The 22,119-nt window shown below is 46.1% G+C and overlaps 1 protein-coding gene across 1 annotated transcript in view; it reads left to right on the top strand.

The window, feature by feature from the left end:
- The first annotated feature begins 8,157 nt into the window (after window positions 1–8,157).
- The window catches only part of LOC146351905 (maestro heat-like repeat family member 5), a 59,078-nt gene continuing 45,116 nt past the window's right edge, over window positions 8,158–22,119 (top strand). Inside the window, exons 1-7 of the mRNA XM_084829634.1 lie at window positions 8,158–8,239; window positions 10,341–10,768; window positions 11,801–12,009; window positions 13,748–13,864; window positions 15,768–15,884; window positions 17,609–17,728; window positions 19,810–19,956. Of these exons, the coding sequence (XP_084685760.1) occupies window positions 8,238–8,239; window positions 10,341–10,768; window positions 11,801–12,009; window positions 13,748–13,864; window positions 15,768–15,884; window positions 17,609–17,728; window positions 19,810–19,956 (1,140 nt within the window). The 5' untranslated portion in view covers window positions 8,158–8,237. The remainder of the gene's footprint in view (window positions 8,240–10,340; window positions 10,769–11,800; window positions 12,010–13,747; window positions 13,865–15,767; window positions 15,885–17,608; window positions 17,729–19,809; window positions 19,957–22,119) is intronic.

Genomic DNA, 22,119 nt, shown 5'->3' with positions numbered 1-22,119 from the left:
AGTTTCACATTATAAAGCAGTGACACGGAGAAGGGATGTCTTATTGATTGCTGTACATAATATGTATTGTAATGTGGATTTTATTACTCTTACTGTATGGAGGGGAAAGCATCAAGGATGATTGTACTAGCAGAACAGCAACCATTTAAATAAATAACTTAAAAAATATATAGCAGTGAGGACCACTGCCCAAAACGTAAAGTAAAAATACAGTAATGACAACTACCTGTTTAGTTGTAGCGAGTTATAATATTTGTTTGAAAATTAATTGAAGATTAAATCATAGCACCATGATGAACTACAGGAATAAAACAGAGTTTGCTTCTGCTGCCCTGATGTCCCCATAACCTGCCGCTTTCCGCTTGGTCACTTGTGGGCCCCAAGATCCAGGCCTAACTTGCCCACTACACCCAGGCGACATTCCCTCTCATGCTGGGGATGTCTGTTCACCCCCAAGGAAAGAGTCCCTTCTACGGGACTGTTTCCTTCTTCTCTGGAGCAGCACCCTCCTTCCCCAAGACCCTCTTTCTCCATAACGGCAGACAAGCTGTCTCCCCGGGAGTGGGATGCCGCCATGACATCCCCAAAGACCATGTCTATTGACTTCTGTGCCTCTTTCAGCTTCTCCAGGAAACCTGCCTTGGCCTCAAAGGAAGGAATGAGCTTGTTCCCAGGGAGCCAGGAGCTCATTGCACCAAGCACATGTCCACGACCTTTGCCCACCGGGGAGACAGCCATACCTATGACAATCCGTGAAAGACAGTGGGTGGCCTGGACACCCCTGCTGGCTTCCTACCTTCCTGTTTTTCATTGCTGCATCTGTTTGCCTGGAGAGCTACGACATTTACTATTGTGGGGGGAGGGGGTCAACTGGTCTGGCCTCCTCACCCTGCTGCTGCACTCACCTGCCTACTTAACTTCTTAGTACCCGAATGCTTTGTCACTGGGGCTGAAATGCTTTTGTCAGGTGGGCTCCCTCACAAGCTGGTCCTACCTCCTGGACTCTCCCTCACACTTCCACACTGTTCACTTGCTCTCTGGATCACCAGCTCCCTCAGACTGGCAAGCTACTGTAGCTGTTGGCCTCAAACACAGCTAGCTCAGTGACTCACCTCAACCAGCAGAAGCCCATCCCAGTGGGACCAGGTGCCCCAGCAAGCAGCAGCTAGGCAAAAAACCCAAAGAGAACCCAAGCATTTCCAAAAACACCAGCCTCCAAAGGTCACAAACCTGTTGCATTTTTATCTTCGTTGGTTTTATAGTTGTATTCATCTTAGTGTAAGACACTTTGAGGGGCCTTTTCAGGTAGAGAAAGCAGCTTATAGTTTTATTCCTTTACATTTAGATTTCAGCTGACAGTAAGCCATGAAATTACACCAGGGGTGGGCAACTTACAGCCCTCCTGATGTTTTGGCTTACAATTCCCATGAGCGCTAGCCAACATAGCCAGGTGCAAGACTTTTCTCCTCCTTGACATGCTAGTTTTCTGTGCCTAGGGATATTTTTAGATGGGGGAGCATTTCAGTAGTTAAAGTCCAAGAACAGGTTTGCCACTTAAAAATATCAAATTGACCTTTAGTTAATTTGGAGGAGGCTTGCAGCCTTACGGCACCATCCTAGACATGTCTACTCAGACATAAGTCCCATGGAGTTCAATAGGGCTTTTGTTGTTGTTCAGTCGTTCAGTCGTGTCCGACTCTTCGTGACCCCATGGACCATAGCACTCCAGGCCTTCCTGTCCTCCGCTCTCTCCCGGAGCGTGCTCAAGTTCATATTCATTGCATCGGTGATGCTATCTAGCCATCTCATCCTCTGCCGTCCCCTTCTCCTTTTGCCTTCAATCTTTCCCAGCATCAGGGTCTTTTCCAGGGAGTTTTCTCTTCGCATTAGGTGGCCAAAATATTTGAGCTTCAGCTTCAGGATCTGTCCTTCCAATGAGCACTCAGGGTTGATTTCCTTTAGGATTGACTGATTGGACCTCCTTGCAGTCCAGGGGAATCGTAAGAGTCTTCTCCAGCACCATAGTTGGAAAGCATCAATTCTTCGGTGCTCAGCCTTCCTTATAGTCCAGCTCTCACAGCCATACGTTGCTACTGGGAAAACCATAGCTTTGATTATATGGACCTTTGTCGGCAAGGTGATGTCTCTGCTTCTTACTATGCTGGCTAGGTTGGCCATAGCTTTCCTCCCAAGGAGCAAGCATCTTTTAATTTCATGGCTACAGTCACTGTCTGCGGCGATCTTGGAGCCCAAGAAAATAAAATCTGTCCCTGCTTCCATTTCTTCCCCTTCTATATGCCAGGAAGTGATAGGGCCAGATGCCATGATCTTAGTTTTTTTAATGTTGAGTTTCAAACCAGCTTTTACAGTCACCCTCAACAAGAGGCTCTTGAGATCCTCTTTGCTTTCTGCCATTAGGGTGGTATCGTCTGCGTATCTGAGGTTGTTGATAATTGTCCCGGCAATCTTGATTCCGACCTGTGATTCACCCAACCCGGTGTTTCTCATGATGTACTCTGCATATAAGTTAAATAAGCAGGGCGACAATATGCAGCCTTGTCGTACTCCTTTCCCAATTTTGAACCAATCGGTTGTTCCATGTCCGGTTCTTACTGTTGCTTCTTGACCCTCGTACAGGTTTCTCAAGAGACAGGTAAGGTGGTCTGGTACTCCCATCTCTTTAAGAATTTGCCAGGGTTTGTTGTGATCCACACAATCAAAGGCTTTAGTGTAGTCAATGAAGCAGAAATAGACGTTTTTCTGGAATTCTCTTGCTTTCTACATGATCCAACGAAAGTTGGCAATTTGATCTCTAGTTCCTCTGCCTCTTCGAAATCCAGCTTGTACTTCTGGTAGTTCTCGGTTCACATACTGCTGAAGCCTAGCTTGTAGGATTTTGAGCATCACCTTGCTGGCATGTGAAATGAGCGCAATTGTACGGTAGTTTGAACACTCTTTGGCATTGCCCTTCTTTGGAATTGGAATGTAAACTGACCTTTTCCAGTCTTGTGGCCACTGTTGAGTGTTCCAAATGTGTTGGCATATTGAGTGCAGCACTTCAACAGCATCATCTTTTAGGATCTTAAATAGCTCAGCTGGAATACTGTCATCTCTGCTAGCTTTGTTGTTAGTAATGCTTCCTAAGGCCCACTTGACTTCACTCTCTAGGATATCTGGCTCAAGTTCAGTGACCGCACTATCATGTCTATCAGGGACATTAAGATCTTTCCTGTATAGTTCTTCTGTGTATTCTTTCCACCTCTTCTTAATCTCATCTGCTTCTGTTGGGTCCCTGCCTTCTTTGTCCTTTATCATGCCCGTCTTTGCACAAAACGTTCCCTTGAGATCTCCGATTTTCTTGAAAAGATCTCTAGTCTTTCCCATTCTATTGTTTTCCTCAATTTCTTGGCATTGTTCATTTAAGAAGGCCTTCTTGTCTCTCCTTGCTGTTCTCTGGAACTCTGCATTCAGTTGGATATATCTTCCCCTTTCTCCCTTGCTTTTCGCTTCCCTTCTTTCCTCAGCTACTTGTAAAGCCTCCTCAGACAGCCACTTTGCTTTCTTGCATTTCTTTTTCTTTGGGATGGATTGAGTTGCTGCCTCCTGAACAATGTTACGGACCTCCGTCCATAGTTCCTCAGGCACTCTGTCTATCAGGTGTAATCCCTGAAATCTATTCCTCACCTCCACTGTATATTCATAAGGGATATGATTGAGGTCATACCTGAATGGTTTAGTGGTTTTCCCTACGTTCTACAATTTAAGCCGAAATTTTGCAACAAGAAGCTCATGATCTGAGCCACAGTCAGCTCCAGGTCTTGTTTTTACTGACTGTATAGAGCTTCTCCATATTTGGCTGCAAAGTACATAATCAATCTGATTTCGATATTGACCATCTGGTGATGTCCATGTGTAGAGTCGCCTCTTGTGCTGTTGGAAAAGAGTGTTTGCTATGATCAGCGTGTTCTCTTGGCAAAACTCTACTAGCCTTTGTCCTGCTTCATTTTGTACACCAAGGCCAGGCTTGCCTGTTATCCCGGTGATTTCTTGACTTCCTACTTTGGCATTCCAATCCCCTATGATGAAGAGGACATCTTTTTTTGGTGTTAGTTCTAGAAGGTGTTGTAGGTCTTCATAGAACCGATCAACCTCAGCTTCTTCGGCCTCAGTGGCTGGGGCATAGATTGGAATTACTGTGATGTTGAATGGTTTGCCTTGGATTCGTACTGAGATCGTTCTATTGTTTTTAAGATTGTACCCCAGTACTGCTTTTCCCACCCTTTTATTGACTATGGGTGCTACTCCATTTCTTCTAAGGGATTCTTGCCCACAGTAGTAGATATAATGGTCACCTGAATTAAATTCTCCCATGCCTGTCCATTTTACTTCACTGATTCCCAAGATGTCGATGTTCAATCTTGCCATCTCATGTTTGACCACCTCCAGCTTACCTTGATTCATTGATGTTACATTCCAGGTTCCTAAACAATATTGTTCTTTACAGCATCGGATTTTCTTTTCACCACCAGACACATCCACAGCTGAGTGTCCTTTCGGCTTTGGCCCAGCCGCTTCACTCTTTCTGGCGCTACTTGGAAATACCCTCTGCTCTTCCCCAGTAGTATATTGGACACCTTCCGACCTGAGGTGCTCATCTTCCGGCGTCATATCTTTTAGCCTTGTGACACGTTCCATGGGGTTTTCTTGGCAAGAATACTGGAGTGGGTTGCCATTTCCTTCTCCAGTGAACCACATTTTGTCAGAACTCTCTGCCATGACCTGTCCATCTTGGCTGGCCCTGCACGGCATAGCTTATGGCTTCACTGAGTTACGCAAGCCCCTTCGCCACAACAAGGCAGTGATCCATGAAGGGGACATATATATATATATATATATATATATATATATATCAGGGTTGGCAGAGTTGGGGACACGTAAAAGCCAGGAAACCACCAAACAGTGGGTGGTCAGGGGAAAGGGGGGGTGGCCTTTTGGGGACCCCCACAGAGGGCCGGATGTGTGCTCGGACCTGAGGTTCTGCACTCTGCTGTAGACAAAACTGCACAAGATGGACCAGTAGCCTGACAGGCAGGTTCCTATGTTAGGGATGATGGGAGTTGTAGTCCCAACACACCCAGAGGCCACCAGGTTAAGTACATAAGAGGAGCCCTGCTGGATCAGACCAAGGGCCCATCTAGTCCAACATTCTCTTCACACAGTGGCCAACCAGCTGTCAACCAGGAGCCCACAAGCAGGACACCAGTGCAAGAACACCAGCCCACCCATGTTCCCCAGCAACTGGTGTACATAGGCCCACTGCCTAGGTAGCTCATAGCCATCAAGTCTAGTAGCCACTGATAGCATTTTCCTCCAGGAATTTGTCCAACCCCCTTTTAAAGGCATCCATATTGGTGTCCATCAATTGGTACCACATCCTGTGGTAGCAAATTCTATAGTTCAGCTCTGCGCTGTGTGAAGAAGTCCTTCCTTTTATCTGTCCTGAATCTCCCACTAATCAGTTTCACGGGGTGACCCCAGGTTCTAGTATTTTGAGAGAGGGAGAAAAATGTCTCCCTCTCCACATTCTCCACTCCATGCATAATTTTGTACACCTCTATCATGTCTCCCTTGACCCTCCTTTTTTCCATCCTAAACAAGCCCAGCTGTTGTAGCCTTCTCGCACAGGGGAGATGCTCCAGCCCCTTGATCATTTTAGTTGCCCTTTTCTGCACCTTTTCCAGCTCTACAATATCATTTTTAGGTGTGGTGACCAGAATGGTACACAGTATTCAAAGTGTGGTCGTGCCATAGATTTGTATAGGAGCAGTATGATATTGGTAATTTTATTCTCAGTTCCTTCTCTAATTATGCCTAACATGGAGTTTGCCTTTTATACAATGGCCGCAGACTGGGCTGACATCTTGGTAAAGATCCTATGAAGCTGATTGGTGGGAGATTCAGGGCAGATAACAGGAAGCCCATCTTCACACAGTGCATAGTTAAACTATGGAACTCGCTACCACAGGATGCAGCGATGGCCACCAATTTGAATGGCTTTAAAAGGGGGTTGGACAAATTCCTGGAGGAGAAGGCTATCACTGGCTACTACTCTTGATAGCTATGTGCTACCTCCAGTACCAGAGGCAGTGAGCCTGTGTACACCAGTTGCTGGGGAACATGGAAGGGAGAGTGCTGTTGCGTTCATGTCCTGCTTGTGGGTTCCTGGTTGACAGCTGGTTGACCACTATATGAAGAGAATGCTGGACTAGATGGACCCTTGGTCTGATCCAGCATGGCTCTTCTTATGTTCTTAAAGATGCAGATCTGATGCAGATGTGAAGTGGTAGATCCATTATAAGATCTCCCAACATCTTCTGCTGGGTTGGGGGTGCCTTCTTTTGATTAGAGCTTCCTCCCATGAAGCTGCTGTGTCGTCGTCGTCCCCCGTAAAAAAAAAAAATCCAGGTGCATGTCTTTTTTCCCATTTCTAGCCAGGCTGGTTGGAGAGGAGCAGATGATCCTTGGCTCGCAACCTGACACATGATATGGCCTTCTGCTTTTGCTTAGTGTACCACCAACAAGGCATGTAGCACTCTGAACAAAGAGAAACCAGTGCCTATGCAAGCCCATCCTGTTGTCTTGAGCCAGCTTGTCTACTGACATCACCTCACTCCCTGATGATGCCATAAATAATGCTGTGACCTCATGACCCTTGTTTGCAGAGGCTTGGAGGCCTTGGCAAAGCTGATGGGGAGAGAGCCACGTTAGCAAGGAGTTTTTTTCCCTGAGTGTAGAGATCCCAAAGATTAAAGACTAGAAGATCAAGGATTAGAAGCAGGTTAAGGATTAGAAGGTTAAGGATTTGAAGACCAGGTAAGGCGACTCCTGTTCTTCCAGGTTGGCTGTCTCAATTTATACTTAACTTTGGCCTGACAGATTATCCTTTTCCTTTATTGATGAAGGGAGGCGTATAAATCCCCTAAGGGCACAGTCCTACACATGTTTAGACAGAAAAAAGTCCTACAAATCCCAGCATGTCCCAGCTAGCCATACTGGCTGAGTCATGCTGGGAATTGTAGGACTTTATTCTGTCTAAACATGCATAGGAATGTGCCCTAAATGAATAAAACGAGTCACATCAATTATGGGATCAACCATATAACAACTCCCTTCCCCTCCCATGAGGGTGGGATTTCCTGGAATGGGAATCCGTCTTAGTCAGGAATCCCTGTTGCTTAGCCCCAGAACCTGTTTTCAATGCTAGAGCTCAGTCTTGTGACAGGTGAAGTAATGAGGGTGAGAAAGCCGCTTAAAAGGTGCACAGCACCTTTCCTTTCAGCACTTGAGTAGCTGCTATAAATCCCTACATATCGAAGACTTAGATGGATATTCAAACTGGATTGTGTGTGGGGAGGGGAGGGGAGGGGAGGGGAGGGGGGATCATTTATGCTGGAACAACCTTGGCAACTTTTAGAGCATTCTACACCAGGCCAAAATCCCACAACTTTACCAGAGCTTTCTGCTTCCGTTTTAAATGCAAGATCATGATGGCTCCCTTTACACGTACTTCCCTCCCTCCCTTTCCCCCTTATCTGCATGTTCTATATGTTTCATTATATAGCCACTAGATGGCAGTGTGGTCTAGCTCCTCTTATTGTGGGTTTTCCTCTTTTCATGAGGCAACTCAACGTGCTGTAATTTGAGAGCTCATTATCCCCAAACTTTAAAAAAATGGAATAAAGGTCATTTAGTGTGGGAGACGCCCTGGAGGTTGATGTCATCATGTAAAGGACCAGCAAACGTCCATGAGTAACCAATCTCAATTTCAGGATAAATGCCCCATGTGGAGAAGCCCTACAAAATGATTAAGGGCGCAGTCCTATGCATGTTTAGACTGGGAGCTGTAGACTTTTTCTCTGCCTAAACATGCATAGGATTGCACCCTAAATGCTTTAAAAAGACACACATAAACAACCAAGGTTGTATTGGTTAAGATAGTTAGCTGTTACTCAGGAGATCCAAGGCTCAGATCTTGCACATCCTTTCCCAACCAGAGAAACGGAAGAAAACTAGGCTAGAATGTTTATACAAAGAACAGAATACACTGGAATTACTAATTGCTAGTGTTGTTCTCACTGTTTTTCAGACACACAAGCTCCCCGGCACCCCAGCACGGGCCTCAGCGCTTCTGCCTTGTGAACCTCACTTGTTTGGATTACCAACAATCGGCGCAAAAGATGTGGGTAGATGGGATAAGTAGAAAATAGTGTCAGGGCAGGGGACAAAAACTAGCTGCCATTGGAGAACAAGAAGGAAATGTGCAGGCCATTGAAATCCTCACTCTGGCAACCTTGTCATTTTGATTCTGAGACTTCAATCAGTGCAGCTCGTCATGAGGTCTAGAGGCTTGGGGTGTTTGTGGTTGCTTTTGTCACTGGAAGCTCAAATTTTCAGGGTGGCAAACAATAGACATAAAGCCCAATCCTATGCACATTTACTCAGACATCCGTACCATTGTGTTTAAATGGATTTACTCCTGGGTAAGTCTTAAGCTGCAATCCTACACATACTTACCTAGGTGTCTGTCCCATTGAACTCAGTGGGGTTTACTTCTGAGTACACAATGCAGGCATAGGCTTGCACTGCAAACATTTTAAATTTAGGTGTGATGCATAAATCCTGGGTGGAGGCCTATGAAACAGGTGAACCACTTTGTGAGGGTATATCTCTGAAAAGAAGGATATAAATGTTTTGAATAAATACATCAATATAATAGTAGGAAAACCAGACTGGAAATAGAGTGGGATGCTCAGTTGTACAGCACTCCTCTATGATTAACGCAGACCTGGGATTATAGAATGAGGCTTCTTTTATCTTGGTGCAAAACAAGGAATCTCACTTTCCATTTGAAGAATATGTAGCTAGACCCCATGGTTAGTGCACATTATCTGTAGTTTCTGCTTATTTTTAAAAGCTTTCCCCAACTACGGACAATTGCTGAAGTTTCCTTTAACTTGACTGCTGTTGTTCATTGCACTTTGGTTTCATGGTGTTTTGTTTTGTTTTGGGGTTTTTTTGGTATTGTTGATTTTATTACTGGTTTTTTTTTATTCTTGTAAGTTGTTTTATTATATAATACAGCAAAGCAGGCGTGACATTGATAAAGAGCTCCTAAATCTCAATATAAACAAAGATATGAGGTCTGCATGCAGCAAATGTCTTACGTGGCAGAATCTTGCCTCCGCTTGTTCATATTGACACATAACTCGGAGGTTACTGGAAAGAGCCATGGGAGACCAATCTGACAAGAAGTTGTAGAATCATAGTTATGACTTGAATCTATGGCAATCTATGTGCCCTCCAAATCTTTTGGACTACAACTCCTGTCATCCCCAGCCAGCATAGCCAACGGTCAGGGATTATGGGAGTTGTAGTCCAAACCACGGCGGGCATCAGGTTGCCCATCCCTGCTTTATGTGGTGATAAATTATCCTAGGGAGATAGAGGAATAGATCATTGGAGCAGAGATTCTGTGTTTGTGGAGAAGGCGAGATAAAATTGCCCCCTTTAGAAGAGGCTGCATTAAATTTCTCCACTGGCTCTCTGGCTGGGAAGATGGAAGTTGAATTCCAGCTCAACAGGAGGGCACCAGGTTGGGGAAGGTTGATTGGGGAGGAGCCACAGCTCTGGGGTAAGAGCTCCTGTTTTCATGCAGAAGGCACCCGTTTTAATCCCTGGCATCTCCTGCTGAAACAGGATCATGTAGTCGATGATGGGAAGATGTCCTTCTGAGACTTTGAAGAGCAGACACTGGCGGAGCAGGCAGGGCTGACAGAGATGGACTGAAGTTCTGGCATAGCATAAAGTAGCTTCAGATGTCCATTAGGAGCATGTTCATCTCATCCTGTCTGGCATGCAGGAGGTCCACGGTTTGCTCCATGGCCCAATTAAAATGGAAGCACCTTGGAAAGCTACTGCCAGTCAAGACTGGAGTGACTCAGGGCCACAGCCTCGGGTTATCCTCCCTTTCTTTCTTTCTTTCTTTCTTTCTTTTCTTAATCGCCCATCTGGCCAGTCACCTGGCCACTCTGGGCGATGTACAATAATACAAACAGCTTAAAAACAATAAAATTACACATTAAAACATCATTTTCTAAAATTTCCCTAGCCCACCCCAGATGCCTGCCTGAACAACCAAGTTTTCGACGCGTGGCGGAAGCTCACTAAAGAGGGGGCATGGCGGAGTTCACAGTTCCTCCTCCCTGAAGCTTTTTGGGAGAACTAGCTAGAAATCAAAGCTAATGAACTAACTAATGAGTAGGCTGTTGGCTTCATTGCAGGATGACCTCTTTCCTAAAGAAGTTTCAGATCCTGAAGAAGAAGGGCATGGACAGCAATGAGTCCATACCTGAGGATCATCGGCAGCGGGATATTCGAGAGGCCCACTTCTCGGGCTTCCAGCCGCCCACTTCTGCCCAGAGCCCAGCCACACAGAGAACTTCTCAGCTCTTGCCGCTGCTGGTTAAACCTCCTGCAGCGCCTGCTGACACCAAGAAGAAGGCTCAAGGGCAGCCACTGGTCCTCCCCGAACTGGTGCAGCGCCAGCCCAACAAGGCTATAGATGACAAGCACATGCATCAGACGCCAGGCGAGGTCGCAAAGGAGCACGTCCCCTTGCCAAAGGTGGTCACAAAGGAGAAGATGAAGAAAGGCAGTAGCAATCCTGTGAAAAAGAAACCACCTGACAGCACAGTGCCTTTATATCCAGGTAACTAGGCTGACGCAAATCACTTTTCATGTTCCCCTAATGAGGCCTGGTTCATATGAGGCCAGTGCTCTGAGGTCTGCCCCAGCTCCCTACTATCTTTCAGTTCCACTCTTCCATCTTTCTGACAAGGCGCCCTTTTGACGTGTGCAGAGATCATATTGTCAATACACCTAAGCTGTGGCACACCTTCACTGTGATCTTTCACAACTGTGTTATTTTTTAAGTCCATCTTTTAACTGGCACGCAGATGCCTTTTCGCCTGTGGATTTTTTTATTATTAAATTAAAATATCCACACAACAGTGCTCAAATGAAAAAGTGTCTTAGTGCAAAGTGAAAAACTGATTTTAAAAACCCCCTATCTTTCTGGTCAGCATTAGTTTATCACCTTGTTTGTTTGTTTTGGTACTAAAACCTTTTTTTAAATAATCACAAAATAATGCCTGAATAAAAAAGCACTCTAGTACAAATTCAGACATTGATTGAAAAAAACATGATTAAAAGAGCAATGTGCTCAGGTGAATGGTCCTTCCCTACCCAGACTGCTATATCAAGCCCACTTTTGTGGATGAAACGTAACTGGATGTACACATACAAAAAGTGCTATACCGCCTCCCCTCCTCCAAAGTGTGGAAGGTCAGCTGTAATTCTGCATGTAGCTCACAGCAAAGAGCAATGAATGGATAGCATGATAAATCACCCATCTGGAATTGCCTGCAGATAATTATTAGAATTATTCTGTGATACCCCCTCACTTGGTGAGGGCTGGAATTGACCACATCATCAAAAAACAGACACAGAGGGAAAAATCAGAGTTTGCCCCCAGTGTGGAAAGTACCAGTTTGAGCATCCTGAAAGTAAATAATGAAATACCTAGCTTGCAAGGCTGGCATTGTCAAATCACCTTGTGGTGACTTTGCCATTTTAAGCAACAATTTTCACATTTTAATTAAAGTTTCAGCAATTCTGTCAAAGATGTCTTATTTCCCTATTTCTTGCTTCATCTATCTGCCTCTCTCTCTCCCCCCTCAAGAACTCTCTGATGAACAATTCAGATTTCTGTGGGACAGCAAGAAGATGCAGAAAGGGAGAACTCTCAGAGAATCTGTTGAGATGATGGATGAGAGGGAAGTTCTAGACACCATCCTGGCTTACCTCTACCAGTCTCTTCAGGTGTGTCTGACTATTATGAAGCATAAAGGATCTGGAGCCAAGCCTGATCGATCTTTGGAGTACCACAGGGTACAGAAGATCATAGGTGTGGAAGCAAGAGGACTCTTGAAGGAGATTCTATTAAATGGGGAAGGTTATTAGGGGAAATCCACCTCCATGGGGACAAAGGCTCTTGCCTCTCCTTAAAGCAGGGATAGGCAACTTGTGTCCTTCAATATGTTTTGGCCTACAACTCCCATGATCCCTTACCATTGGCTGTGCAGGCTAGGACTGTTAAGAGTTGTAGGCAAAAACATCTGGAGGGCCATAAGTTGTCCACGCCTGCCCTAAAGGCCATAGAGGAACTCAGGAGGGGCTTAATCTAGCCTTCTTGTTTTCACAAAAGCCTCAGCATTCACCAGGTCAACAGGGTCTCTTCTGCTAGGGCAATGTTAGATTTTATGTTCTGCTACGCACACACCCCTTTTCCCAGCCCCACAACTTTCTGTCTAGTTATGCGTTATTATATTTGATTTATACTACGCCATCAACATACCCAGCATTTTTATTTGGCTTATATATCCCAAGCAGAGAGGCCCCTGTCCCCTAGGAGCTTACAATCCAAATTTCAGTTACAGGGAACAGACGGCAAAGGGCAGGAGACGGCAACCCCTGTTGGGTTTTGTGCGAACACGCTAAACCAGCCACACAGAAGCAGCAGCTTTGCTGTGGATTGGCAACGACGTCATGTGCCACGATGACCTCAAAGGGCTCCCCCTCTGCAGTAAATCGCCTATGAAGATTGGCTCCCGATATCCAGATGCCATCTGGACACTTTTTCCTTGATGCCCCTGCCCCTTTTATACAAACAGCAACAACAACAGTATTATCATTATTACTATGATGATTACAACTGTGCCAGCAGTGTACCTGGCATGGGTCAGAGATTTACGTCAGCTAAGGGCGCAATGCTACGCTTGTTTAGATATGCTGGCTGGGGAATGCTGGGAGTTGTAGGACTTTCTTCTGCCTAAACATGCATAGGATTGCGCCCTAAATAAATACATAAAATGGACAGCCTGAAAAGCACACAATCTAAACAGGGAAGTCGACAGAGGAAAGCAAGGGAGCGAGAAAGGGCAGCAAAGTGTTCAGGTCTCACAAACCAAAGGTTTTATGTCATTCTGGTTTTTTACTGTTACATTTTAAAGCTAACTGTAATCATTTTTAGTTCAGATTATTTGTGTAAGGCAACTTGGGCGCTTATTTCTGGCTGAAAAGGCCGGGTATAAATCTAGCTCCAAGACCCCCGAAACTTGGCAGGCATTCTCAGGAGGGCCTAGGGGTGTGCAGCTTAGGGTAATTTAATCATCACCCATTAATGTTAATGTGTCCATGTCGTTGAAGCCTGCAGAACAACTTCAAGTCACTATGGGAAGACTTCTCTAATCAGCACATATAGTTTGAAGCCCAGGGAGATTTCTAGGCCGAGGGACAGAGTTATATGCCTGCCCCTCCCTGCTGCTCTGGGGCAGCCCCCCCTCCCCCAGGGGCATGGAATGGGCAGAACCCTCCCTCGGGGGGCTCTAGAGGGAACCATGGCAGGGGCCATGTCTAGTCGAGAGGTGCCAGTGGGGATGGTTTCACTCGCACTGGGTGGGCACAAAGTGTCCAGCTCTGATAGCTGTTTTAAAGTCTTCGCGGTATCAAGGGAGGGCTACCCCAACCGTGCAAAGCCATCCAGAAAGGGTTGCTGCTCTTTCAAGCACTCGAGAAATTGTCTTCAGAGACAGGACATTTTTCTTATCGTTAGTGTTGTTTCTTTAAGCGGTCTCCTGCTGCGGATCCCAAACAAGCTAGGAGAAGATCAGTGGCACTGATAAGTGACATGGCTGGTGGGAGCCAGAAAACTGCTGTGCAGCAGAAGGCGCCCTACCAGGATAAGGTGAGTTCTTGGGCTACCTGCTGCCGAGGAGGAGACATCCTTTCAGTTCTGGTAGCATCATCTTGCCAGCGCTGAGCACAGGCTTCTGCTCTGAGGAGGATGGACTGAGGGGACCAGTGCCTCCAGTTCCTGCTCAGCACACCCTTTCTTCCCCTACCATGGTCCTGCTGAAAATCCACCCCCTTCCAGGGCTGCTATTATCTCCCATTTTCAGCAAAGCCAAAATCGTTTGACCCCAGATCGACCATTGCGCCTAAGGAAATACAGATTATTCCAGCCTGGTGACCTCTGGATGCGTTGGACTACATGTCCCAGCATCCCCCAGATAGCACCAGGTTGGGGAAGGGTGGATTATGCTCAAGGTGGTTTACATCATTTAAAAAATGACATAAATAACAGCAATAAAACCATAAAACCTGTCCACAATGAAGTTCACTCTAATCCACAAAAGCTGATGCCATCAGACGTTTATTAGTCTTCCTTGCTTTTGTTGCAACAGCCAAAAAGGCCCCCAGTGTGGCTTATATTCAATCCACAAAATTAAGGCAGTCCCTGCCTGCAGGTTTACAGTCTAGAAGGACGTGACACTCAAGGAGACAGGAGTGGGGAGGGCAGGGGGGGAAAGCAAGCAGTCCTCCAGCAGGGCTGTTGGAATGGCCCTGCCTCCCTGTTACAGCCTGCTGGGATGGCTGCTCTCTGATCGCTATGGACTGCAGTACCTTGCAGCCATAAACTGGATGGTTTCAGGGGTCTGATGTGAGGTACCCTGCATACTGCAGCCCCTCCTGTACTCCAGACATTACAGGCTTTCACAGGAAACGTAGAGGCAGCAGACGGTATGGTCAAAGAGGATCATAGTATTACGCAATATGAAATAAAATATCCATGCGTTGTATCATGTGCCCCAATGTGTGGAACCGCCTCGGTTGAAAAATACTGTGCTGGGGATTATTATCATGCCAGGGGATACGAAAGCTCTGCTAGTCTTGTTTGAGCCTTTTCTGCTATGGAAGCAAACCACAGTCACGGCATGGATGACACTGGCGGATGGCATCATGCTTAAAAGGCGTTCATAACAGCCCCCAGGCCAGACAGGTGTGGGGTTAGCATAGCAAGGACATAGCTGACTGGGCCCCGATTGCTGACCTGCTACAGCTGCAGTGCCTGGGCCAGGACATGTGGCAAGAAATGTGGCGACAGCAACTTGGAACACTGACACTTCAGCTCTTTTCCCACACATGCTCTTCATAGGTTCTTTGCATGTACAATGGACATGCATGTGTGGGGAGGGGCAGCATCGTCGTGGCAAGTTCCCCACCCCACTCTTGGGGAGAGACCATTGCTCCGTGTTAGAGTGTATACTTTTCATGCACAAGAGAGCCAGTGTTAGGTCAGTGGTTATAATGTTGGAATAGGACTCAGGAGACCTGGGTCCCCACTCGACCATGAAGCTCCCTGGTGACTTTGGGCCGGTCACTGACTCTCAGCCTCCCCTACCTGACAGGGTTGTTGTGAGGATAAATTGGAGAGGAGGAAGATCATGGACACTTCTTGGGCTCCTTGGAGGAAAAGAGGTGGGATATAAATGTAACAAACTAACAAATGAATTTCCCAAGCTCATTCCATGGCCTTTCCAGTTGAAAGGAACTCAGGCAGCCTAGTCTGACCTGGTATAAGGACGTTTCCTGAATCTCTACACTGCTCTAAGTTCACTCGGTCCCTATGTGCATACACACTATGCTTTATGTATATTTAAGTCTCACTATTGGTGGGCAAGCATATATAAGCCCAAGTTTTAAGAATCGGTAAGCCCATGTTTTAATTCTTTGCCTCTCGCCACCTTCTTCCTGGTTTGATGATGATTTTCCTGTGTGACTAACTTGATACTTTCTCCAACCCTTAGATTCCCCTTTATAAATATTATGGGGTGAAACTGCGAGATTCAAGGCATAATGATGTAGTCACTGAATATTTGCGTATGCTTGTCCGTTTGTCACCTAAAGATGAAGCAGACAGAGAGGTGAGTGGATGAACATCAGCCCTGCTGGATCAGAGCCAGGGTCCATCTAGTCCAGCATTCTCTTCACACAGTGGCCAACCAGCTGCCCATGGGAAACCCACAAGCAGGACATGAGTGTAAAGCACCCTCCCACCCATGTTCCCCAGCAACTGGTGTACATAGGCTCACTGCCTCTGGTACTGGAGGTAGCACATAGCCATCAAGACTTGTAGCCATTGATAGCTTTTCCTCCAGGAATTTGTCCAACCCCCTTTTGAAGCCATCCAAGTTGGTGGCCATCATGACATCCTGTGGTAGTGAATTTCATAATTCAACTATGCGCTGTGTGAAGAAGTCCTTCCTTTAATCTGTCCTGAATCTCCCACCGATCAAGTTCATGGGATGACCCTAGGTTCTAGTATTTTGAGAGAGGGAGAAAAATGTCTCCCTCTCCACATTCTCTACCCCATGCATAATTCTGTAGACCTCTCTCATGTCTCCCCTTACCCTCCTCTTTTCCAAGCTAAACAATCCCAGCTGTTGTAACCTTCTCTCATAGAGAAGATGCTCCAGCCCCTTTCCTGTACTTTTTCCAGCTCTACATAATCTTTTTTTTATGATGCTTAGGATTCCCCTAAAGTCCTGGGCTTCTGGTCCCTTCTAGCACAAGCTCTCCTATTTTTGTCATCACTTGCCTCTCCAAGACAAATAGTTTAAGGCTTTCCAACTGTCCCTTTAAGGATAGCTGATTTATGCTCTGGGCATTTCTTGCTTTGGCTGCTGCCTACGACCATCTTCCCTTTGCTCTGGCCAGGTCACACCTCAGTCCTTTCACCTCTGAAAGTCACTGTGAATCCATCACAGTTTTCCAACAATGTGGTGCATCTCCAAAGACCTTATCTTTAAAGCTCTCTGCAGCCTTGCCCCACTATCTTTCTGCCCATTTCCTGATATTTCTCTGCCTGTGATCTTTACTTCCTCCAACTCCATCACCCTCCAAAGGTGTCCCTCTCTGTTAAATGACTGCACTTTCACCCTTGCTGCCCCAAATATCTGGTGCCTCCTTTAGCTTAACCTTTTAACCCTAAATATCTTGGTTACTAGGTACCTTAAGTACCACCACCTCCCATATTTTCCCTCCTTTGCACATAGATCACCATCAGAGTGATCCCGTCCTTCTCTGGGTCAACCTGCCAGCTGCAGTATGGTAGTTGGCCCCAAGTGCCAGGGCCTTCTTCATTGTGACACCAATGTTGTGGCATGCCCTCCCCCAGAGATCCTCCCTTCAGCTCCCTTCTTTAAGTTGGTTTCATTGCCTGGCTAAGATCAGGCTTTTAAGGAGGCTTTTGGTGGAGGCTGACTGTTGGCTTTGTCTCTTTTTTTTCCTGCTTAGGGCAAAACCCTTTCTCTCTGATGAACTTTTGTATTATTTGCTTCTGCTATATTGCCATTTTAATATTGTTTTGATTTTACAGATGCTTTAATTATTGTGATCATTATCATTATTTTGCTTAGAATTCTTTGGGAAAAAATAGAGGGCTTTAGGAAAAAAATGAAGCCTTTGTGTGCCTTACGTTGGCCTACTCCAAAATGAATGGGAGTTAAGTTAGACAGCCACTGGATACAACTCAAGAGTAGCAAACTGCAGGTAGAGGGGCGGATTTAGTGCAAACAGGTCCAAAAAGTGAGTTACCGTCAGAGGAAGAAGGGGAACTGTCATCACTGCCATGCATCATTTTGTTCAGGGAATCAGTGAAGCAATTGGTGTGGTTGCGTTTTGCCACCTGCCTGAGATCCTGGTTGTGCTGAGAGATTACGGTCACCTGATACCAGCAAGGAAATCTGTGCAATCAGAGACATCCGAGGTAAGGCTACCACACTATGAGATGGCACTGCAGCAGGCGCCTAGGGTTAGCATGGGCAGACGGTGTCCTCAGCTCTTGCATACATAAATATATGAAATGGCCTTCTACCAGGCTGGCTTGCGTGTAGCTATAGTTTAGCATTACGGGAATGAGCCTAGCCTTCCTCTGAGCTTATGGTCTCCCCCTCCCTCCACCCCTGCGTTTTGGTGCGGCCAGATGGAGGAGTTCCATGCCAGAGGACAAAAAGGGGTAAGGGACTCGCTTGATTTTGTCTTATTATTTACTTATTTCATTTCTATATTGCCCAATAGCCAAAGCTCTCTGGGCAGTTCACAAAAATTAAAACCAAAGAGCACACAATAAAACAATACGAAATATATAAAACTTTGAAACCACAGTAAACAATACAACCAGAATACAACCAGAATAAAACCTAGCAGCAGTGCAGCTTTACTTTGTAAAGCGCCAGGCACAGTAAAGTTGCGGGTATTATTGTAGGTATTACTCAGAGTAGTAATAAGTAATGTCACAGGTATTATTACTCCTCCTCCCAGCAATAATAATAATAATTAACAGACGGCCTTCGTGCAGCCACCGCTCACCGCATTCCCGGCCGACAACCCCCTGCCCTCCGCTGAGGCAGCCACGTTATCATTACGTCCAGATGCAGCCCTTACGTCTCTAAGGGCCCAACCCTATGCATGTTTCGACAGAAGAAAGTCCTGCAGCTCCCTGCATTCCCCAGCCAGCCATGCTAGCTGGGGAATATGGGGAGTTGTAGGACTTTTTTCTGTCGAAACATGGATAGGGTTGCGCCCCAAACCCAGTAGTGTTGCCTCTGGAATTTCTTATCACTTGGGAAAAAGAGTAACGGTACCTATAAAGGAAACTTTCTGACCATCAATACTGAGAGGACCAGCAGGAGCACCGGCCTTATTGTAACTGTGAAAACCACATCTTTGAAAAAGATTATATTTCAAAACACAGGAAAACATGCATCCAGTCTTTTGCTGCAATGCGACTCTCACTTCTGGCTGTTCCTTCCTGCATCTCTATTATCCCCCTTGTTGCCTTGACCCAGTATTTTTGTACTCTGACTGCCTGTGCTTCTCAAAGGTCAGTGCTTGAATTATGGGGGGGCATTCCCCCTACCTTTTGGGATAGCTCCCTGTGGTACTGTTTCGGGATACTACAGGACATCTATTCAGGTGGCCCCGCTTGGATTTTTTTTGCAACATATCTTGGTGGCTAAGTGCCTGGCAAAGAAAGATAGACTAGCGTGCAGCTCATATTTTGCAATGCTTTGCTTACTCCGGCCCTCTGCCCAGATCCGCCTGTCCAGACAATATCCCCGGGCTGGATCTTTCTCTATCTAACTGGCTGCATGCCTTCACCTCTCCCCTCTTTAAGATTAGTGGAAGGCATAGTCCAACATGCATCACCACCATCCTGTGCCGCCCACCCTAAATCTCCATTGATATCCCTTCTCCAAAGAATTCTGTCTTGGGTTAGCGCAGCGTTGGGGAGTATTTCCCTTTCTGGACCCCACCTCTCACAAGCACCATGAGAACCAGGGAGAAGAGGTTGTTGTTCTAGTGTTATTGTTGTTTTGATTTTGGGGAGATGGTCATTGACTTGCGTGTGATAATGTTTGAGTATACCCAAAGGGATCCTCAATGTGACAGGGATTTTGACTGGGTCAGGATCTCCCATCATGTAGAGGATCTCTCTAAGTGGTACATGCTTAGGGCCTTTTTTCGTGTATTCCGAGCATGTGAGGGGTGGGACGGCCAGTCATGGTGGTGGTAGCAGGGGGTGGGGTTAGTTCACACAGCCCTGTGACCCCTTGCCAGGCACTCTGAATGTGTGCGGTGGGGTTTCTGAATACTTTATGTGAATGTTTAATATGAGTCTCTTAAAGACAAGTCACATTTGTGAGGTGAAACTACAACTGATCCACTTGTGGGCTACTAACATTTTGGCAGTTATTAAAAAGTGCCATATTAACTCAGACTGGAACTTACCTCCTGTATCGCTTAAGGTTGTGATGTACATAGTTTCCCCCCCCCCAGCTCCAGGAGTCAAGGAATATCTCCGAGAGGCAGATCCGTACCACCTTGATACTGTGCTATGGGCAAGCGGCCTTGGGGGCAAAACCAGAAGAGATGCTGGCATTAATAGACTTCATTGTGTCGGAGATCCTCTTTCAGTTCCATGTCGAAAACAAGGTACTATTCCATTTCCACTCTGGCTTCTCTTATTTATGTGCTTCATTTGTATCCCACCTTTCTTCTGTCTGGAACACCAGGCAGCATACATCAATTTCCTAAGCAGTCTCCATCCAGACACTGACCAGGCCTGCTTAGCTTAAGCAAGGTAGTTATGTCATGTGTATTGATGGGTGACTTACTCATGAGTGGCACCGTTCGTTGGTGCCCCCCCCCCCCATTATGGATTGCCCTCCCTGGATATGTTTGCCAGGTGTTTTCCTTGTTGATCTTTCAGCACCAGGAAAAAATGTTTTTATTCTCTAAGGGTGCAATCCTATGCATGTTTAGACAGCAAAAAAGGCCTACAACTCCCAGCATTCCTCAGCCAGCCACACTGGGAGTTGTAGGACCTTTTTTCTCTCTAAACATGCATACAATTGCACCCTAAAGCATTTTAACTCATTATATGTTTTATTGCCAAGTTATATTCTGTATTATATTCTGTATGTTATACCTTACACTCTGAAGTTGCATTTGGGGCTGTTTTACCTCTGTAATAGCTTTAGATTTTTTGTGGTTGCTACTTTGTTGCTGTTTTTAGCCTTTGTTCTGAGACAAAAAAAGAGTTGTTATTCTTGTATTTTTGGAGTTACTGATTTTACTATTTTTATTGGGCATGTCATCTTGAGAGCCTAGGCTATAGGGCAACTTGTAAGTTTAAATGTGCTGTATTTATTATATTTCTCTACCTCCCAAGAGCCGAAGTTCTCTGGATGGTTCACAACAATTGTGTATTGTGTGCCTTCATAGAATCATAGAATAGTAGGGCTGGAAGGGGCCTACAAGACCATCAAGTCCAACCCCCTGCTCAGTGCAGGAATCCAAGTCAGAGCATCCCTGACAGATGGCTGTCCAGCCTCGTTTTGAATGCCTGCAGTGTGGGAGAGCCCACCACCTCCCTAGGTAGAGCCCACTACCTCCCTTCAGACCATGCCCTGACACATAGACCATTTCTACAAGAGGCATTTATCGTGCGCTTGTAATTGGCCACGGACGGATGTTTGTGGGTCCTTTACATGATGTCGTCAACCTCCAGGACGTTTTCAGTGGTTTTTCCAGGTTACTTGCCTTTAAAAGATTGAAGATAAGCTTGAATATAAAACCCCACCACCATTTCTGCAGTGTGTAGTGCCGGCGTACCATGACAATTCCACCACTAGATGGTACTGTTTCATTGAAAAATGTACACACTGCCCCCCGCCCCCCCCCCCCACCCCAAGGCTGCTGAGAAAGGCTTTTTTCAATTCCACGTCACATTCATCATCTAAAGGAGCCAACCCTACTCACAGAAGCAGAAGCAAAAGGGGAGCAGGATGTTCCACTGACGTGGAGACACCCATAGCTTCCCACTTCATTCTTTGGGGATGCAAACTGAGGATTTACTTAATGCAGACTTAAAGCCAAGCTACACATTGTGTTAAACGTGCAGTTTGTGCTTGTATATACTGTATATTAAAAAGAATAGGACGTACTGGTTGCCTGGGGTGGGGCAGGGGTGGGGAGTGACCTGGATGGAGAGCATGGGGCTGCGGAGGGGTGTCCACTTCCTTCCACACTGCAGTTTTGACAAAAATTGAAGGTGCTCTTTGTGGTGGGAATAAAGCTGCTATTTGTGCCCATAGAAGCGTCCCGGCTGGGGGGAAATATCCTGTTGGGAGGGGGCAGTTATTGTTGGGACCATGCTATGTTGGGAAAGGGTTAACCTCTCCATTCCTGCAGCAGTTCTGATCTGGATCAGGGCCCATCCACTGCTTTTGTTGTTGTTGTTTTTAAAGAAACAAGTTCACACCATGCATTTATCATGTTGTTTGCTCCTTAACGCCTTCCAATTATGCTGTTATATTCATGGGACAGAAAGGGATATCCAGACACGTCCATGTAACGGAAAGGTCTCTCATGACCGCCTGCTGCCTTCGTGCACTCTGGTCAGGGTCCCTGCTGGCACGTTCAGCGAGAGTAAGATGCCTGTACTGACATGCGCATGTGGAACTCCTCCCCGCAAGGGGTATGCTGGGCCAATCAAGATTCTATGCGGGTACATTGATACACCTGCAGGAGCTATTCTCCGAGCCAAAACAGACATTACTTTAAATCTGTGTCTTGCAGCTACAGTTGCCATTT

This window comes from Heloderma suspectum, chromosome 2 (genome assembly GCF_057233095.1).
Source record: "Heloderma suspectum isolate Gila_16-S chromosome 2, 16-S_ref, whole genome shotgun sequence".
In the NCBI taxonomy this organism is placed as follows: Eukaryota; Metazoa; Chordata; class Lepidosauria; order Squamata; family Helodermatidae; genus Heloderma; species Heloderma suspectum.
Note: the sequence above shows the minus strand (reverse complement) of the source record. Positions and strands in the feature narration are given on the sequence as shown.